The sequence below is a fragment of the Myotis davidii genome, unplaced genomic scaffold (genome assembly GCF_000327345.1).
Source record: "Myotis davidii unplaced genomic scaffold, ASM32734v1 scaffold37, whole genome shotgun sequence".
Classification (NCBI taxonomy): domain Eukaryota; kingdom Metazoa; phylum Chordata; class Mammalia; order Chiroptera; family Vespertilionidae; genus Myotis; species Myotis davidii.
The window spans coordinates 2813097-2818205 of NW_006289395.1; the positions used below are offsets into that span (position 1 = coordinate 2813097).

General features: G+C 38.5%; 1 protein-coding gene across 1 annotated transcript in view; it reads right to left on the reverse strand.

The window, feature by feature from the left end:
• MYH4 (myosin, heavy chain 4, skeletal muscle) overlaps nt 1–5109 on the reverse strand; it is a 28410-nt gene that overhangs the window by 7537 nt on the left and 15764 nt on the right. Inside the window, 11 exon segments of the mRNA XM_006761725.2 lie at nt 670–796; nt 1161–1550; nt 1631–1721; nt 1987–2053; nt 2056–2323; nt 2612–2854; nt 3428–3683; nt 3813–3949; nt 4044–4167; nt 4479–4596; nt 4680–4767. Of these exon segments, the coding sequence (XP_006761788.1) occupies nt 670–796; nt 1161–1550; nt 1631–1721; nt 1987–2053; nt 2056–2323; nt 2612–2854; nt 3428–3683; nt 3813–3949; nt 4044–4167; nt 4479–4596; nt 4680–4767 (1909 nt within the window).

Below are 5109 nucleotides of genomic sequence, written 5' to 3' on the forward strand. Positions count from 1 at the left end.
TAATTTGCATATTGCCCTGATTAGCCAATGGGAAGGGTAGCAGTCGTATGCCAATTACCATGTTTCTCTTTTAGTAGATAGGATACTTAGAGGCCTGGTGCACAAAATTCGTGCATGAGTAGGATCCCTAGGCCTAGCTGGTGATCAGGGATGATCGGGGCCCTCTGGCTGTTGGCCAGGGCCTCCCTTCCCTGGCTGCCAGCTGCCAGCCATGGCCTTCCTTCATTCCACGCTTCCTCTTGGTGGTCAGCACACATCATGGTAAGTGATATAACTCTCAGTCTCTTGGTCAAACTCCCACGGGGACACTTTGCATATTAGCCTTTTATATAGAGAGATAGAGCTGATGGAAAGAATAACTCAAGGTTTGATGCTGTTGAGAAGCTTACTTCTTGCTCTTTCAAAAATGTGTGAGCTTTCTTTTATATCTTAGGATTTAGGGGTTTTTGAGTAATTCAGAGGCAACAAAAGTTTTCCAGCCCAAAGAACTTAATTTTCTTCTAGTTATAACTAATAAATAATTGTTTACCACTTAACAATAAAAAGATGAAAGAATAACAACTCAATGGTAAGTGGGTGGACATGACTTGTATTTGATAGGTATACAGTGTCTGAAGCTGGCCTTTCATTCTTCACCACTCCACAGGATGGTCATATTTATTTACTGACCTGATTCTGTATGTAGGCGTGCCCTCTGGGCTGACAATTCATTTATTAAGCGTTGTTGCTCCTCTTCCTTTGTTTTCACTTCACTAAGCTGGTCCTCTAGTGTGCGGCACATTTTCTCAAAGTTTATCTGTGGTTGGAAATACTGAGCATAGACTATGGTTTTCAGATAAGTTTTTTTAAATTGCATTCTTTCATAAAGTTTAAAGTGATTTGTTCATATAAATGAAATGATTCAGTTCAATGCAGTGATACCTAATAGGAATAATTTTAATACTTGAGGTAATGAAGTGTGTACAGTTAGATTAGATTGCCATGTATAAACTTGGTCATTTTGAATTGTTGCAAATAAAGATGAGATAAACAAATTAATAAAAACCTTAGCTTTGGAGATAGTCTCCAAGAAGTGTGTATAGTTAGATTAGATTGTCATATATAAACTGATCGTTTTGAATTGTTGCAAATAAAGATGAGTTAAACAAGTTAATAAAAACCTTAGCTTTGGAGATAGTCTCCATGTTACTAGCGAGGTCATCAATCTCCATCTTCATCTCACTCTTCTCCTTCTCCAGCTTCTGCTTGACCCTCTGCAGGTTGTCTATCTGCTCCCCAAGTTCAGCCACACTGTCTGCGTGCTTCTTCCTCAGGGTGGCTGCCGTGGCTTCGTGCTGCAGGGTGGCCTCCTCCAGGTCCCTGCGCATTTTCTGGAACTCGGCCTCCCGCTTCTTGTTCATCTCAACCTGGGCTGAAGTTGCCCCACCAGCTTCCTCCAGCCGCTCACTGATCTCCTCCAGTTCCCGGGAGAGGTCCGAGCGCTGCTTCTCTGCTTTGGCCCGAGAGGCCCGCTCTGCCTCGATTTCCTCCTCCAGCTCCTCAGTGCGGGCCTGGGAATAACAATATTAATGTGAATTCGTGGCAGTTTTGATTCCTGTAATGCCTAGAAAAGGTGGAATTTATGACTTACCTGTAACTCCTTGATCTTCTTCTGCAGCTGCATCCCAAGGGCCTGTTCATCTTCAATCTTGCTTTGTAGATTGCTCATTTCAAACTCTTTCCTGTTATAAGAGTATCACATCAGCTCACAGTCAGTTCTCCTACCAGTCTTCTTGTGTGTGTGTAATTGAATGTCTGTATAATGCTGGTGTTGACGAAGTGAGTAGTACATGTTTTACATGTCAAGCATCTACTATTTTCATTAAATAAAAAATGAAAGATGTCTTTTTTTTATATGCCATGAAGTACTATTTTAGAGATTGTTAAAGCATGTATTTCATCTGAACTGACAATTAGAAGGTTACCTTTGAATTATTTCATACTCACTTTTTTATTTTCTCATCAAGTTGTTGTTTGTCATTTTCTACATCCATTGTGGATTCTTGGGAAATTAATCAGTACTTAAAAGTTTATGAGCATCATTTATGGTTATGTGTTACATTCTTTATTTCATCTTAAGGGAAAACACTGGGTTTTTCACACTTACATCATCCACTTGCTGCTCTAGCTTGGTTTTAGCTTTGGTCAGGGTGTTGACTTTGTCCTCTTCTGCCTGCAGGTCATCCAGGGTCTGCTGGTGGGCCTCTTGGAGGGCCTTCTTCTCCTTGGTCAGCTTGGCTATGGTTTCATCCAGGCCTGCCATCTCCTCTGTGAGGTTTTTCACCTTTAGATTTGGAAAATTTACAGGAATGTTAATGACATCCTGCAGTCTTGATGAAAAACATGGTACTCTCTTAGGACATGTCAGCCGGATGCAAAAGGGAAACTACAAACTAACCCAAGCCTATGTAGCTGAAAAATAATGCGCAATAAAGATAAAGACTAACTAGTTGACATAATTATGACTGTATTTTCTTATCAAATTCAATAATTTAAAGATAAAATTTCAATTAAAATATTTTAGTAACAAGCTAACCCCTGCAAATACTCTAAAATGGATCATGATTTGTACCTTGTTCTCTGTGGCATGCTTTTCCTTTTCAACCTTGGCCAGTGTCAGCTCAAGGTCATCGATGTCTTTCTTCAGTTCTGAACATTCGTCCTCCAGTTTCCTCTTCTTGGCCGTCAGCTCAGCATTGATCTCTTCCTCATCCTCGGCTCTCTCGGTCACCTCTTTGATTTTGGCTTCAAGCTGGATTTTGGTTTTGATCAGCTGGTCACATCTTTCCTCTGCATCAGCCAAGCCTTCAGCTTCCTGAAGGGGGAAATGAATTATTTTTATTTGTCTAAGCTATATCTGCAAACACATACTAATTTATTAAAAGGTGGAAACTTCAGTGACTCAACCATTTTGGTCAACATATATATGCCAACTAACTTGACAATTCTAAAAAATCAGGAGGACAGAATGTTAGTAATTTCAAATTATTATGATTAAATATAATAACAGATTTCCTCCAAATAGTTATCCATGAAAGGTCAGTAATGAAAAAACATTCTAATCTAAGAGAAGGTTCTATAAAGAAATGAAATTGCCTAGGATATTTTTATGAGTGGTCTCATTGATGATCACATATGAACATATGCAGCATAATTTGTGACTTTGCATCTATTGAATGCACATATGAACATATGCAGCCTAAGTTGTGACTTTGCATCCATCTATTGCTTCTTTAGGTCTTAGTCTTGGTATTTTTGAAAGGTAAACAATTACACTAAATGTTTCAGTGGAAACCATTTATTTATAAACCTTAAATTAAAAAAAGTTCTCATATCAAGTCAGCTAGTGATTGGATAAGATGTGAACTGTGCAATGTACAATACTCACAGATTGAACCTGGAGTTGTAGTTCGTTTTTCTCTTGCATCAGAGCAACCATTTTCTCTTCAAGTTCTTTCCTTTTTGCCTCTGATTTAACCAGATCATCTTTGGTTTTCTCAAACTCTTCCTTCATGTTGGCCATCTCCTTCTCTGTCTCAGCACTCTTGAGGAGGGGCTTGATCTTGAAATACAGCTTCATCCAGGGCCAGTGCTTCACATTCATGAAGGCGCGGACATTGTACTGGATGCAGAAGATGGCCTCTCTGTAGGAAAGAAAAAAAGATGCAAATCAAAAAGAATGTTGAATGTGTCCATTCCTCAACAAAAGTAATGACTTCATCAGATTCAACTATTAAAATGTGGAGAAGGGGTACTTGCGCTTGATCCCTCACCTCCTCTCCATCATCTTCTTGAACTCCACTCTCATCAGGAACCCTCTGCACATGGCTTGAGTGCGTGTGATGAGTTGAGCTAGCTTATCATCTCGCATCTCCTCTAGAGTTCCCAGCAGGCCAGCTTTAAAGAAAACCTTGCCCAAGAGCAAATGGAATATGTTATTTTCATTCATGAGAAAATCCAAAGGAAATGAAGTTATGATAGATAGACATTTGCGTTGGTGGTACCTTCGTATGACCAAATTTGTACTGGGTGTGGTCAATGTCAATAGAACCTAGAAGTTTCTCAGAAGCCTTCTTGCTGTCAATGAACTGACCCTCTGGGATAGCACTTGCATTTAGAATCTTGTATCTGTCAGAATAAAAAGAATATTAAAATATGGCTTATCTTTACTGAAATAAAGAAGGTAGAACTCTTGGTAGCTGTCATTGACAAAATTATTGATATTTGGAGGAAAAGATTGCATTCAAATAAACAGTGCTTTATTTGAAACTTGCAAAAAGATGATGAAAAACTTATCATATAAACCAAGACTTCGTTCTTTATGGTCACCTTTCAAATAATCGCATTTTTGTATTCAAGGAAAAGTGAAAAAATGTTTGAAATACGTGGCAATTTTGATACAGACTGACACATTGAAAGTGATAAATAATGACACAAACCTTTGTTTGAAGTCTGCATAAATGATTCTGCTTGGGAATCCCTTCCTGCAGATGCGGATGCCTTCCAGCACACCATTACACCGCAGCTGGTGCAGGACAAGTTCATGCTCCATGGCCCCTGAAAGAAAGATATGTTTTGTGCCTAAAAGTCTAATGAAAAGTCACACCGGAATCTTATTTGGATAATCAGAAATGTCTTACCAGGAGTTTTAGTTTCATTGGGAATGAGACAGCGTACAAAGTGGGGATGAGTGCTCTTCAAGTTGGTCATCAGCTTATTCAAATTCTCCTATAAAACCATATGAAAAGTTTTAGGGTAATTTCTAGTGGCATTTACATAAGAGTCCCAATCAATGATCTGTAATTAATGAGTTCTTGTTTCACGTTTTAATGAGCTGTCTCAGTGAAGAACAAATCGTGATAACAAAGAGAAATAATATACATGGTGTATAGATAGAAAATTATGGATTACACAAAACTAGTCAATTTCATTTTATTTTTCTCAAGCACTGCCAATCAGAGGAAATTTATATTAAGACTTTGGTCATATGAAATAGATGTAACTGGTTGTTTTTAAGAAAGGGTTCGAATTCATGTGAAATTTGCTTAATGCCAGATCCTTTAGATTTGG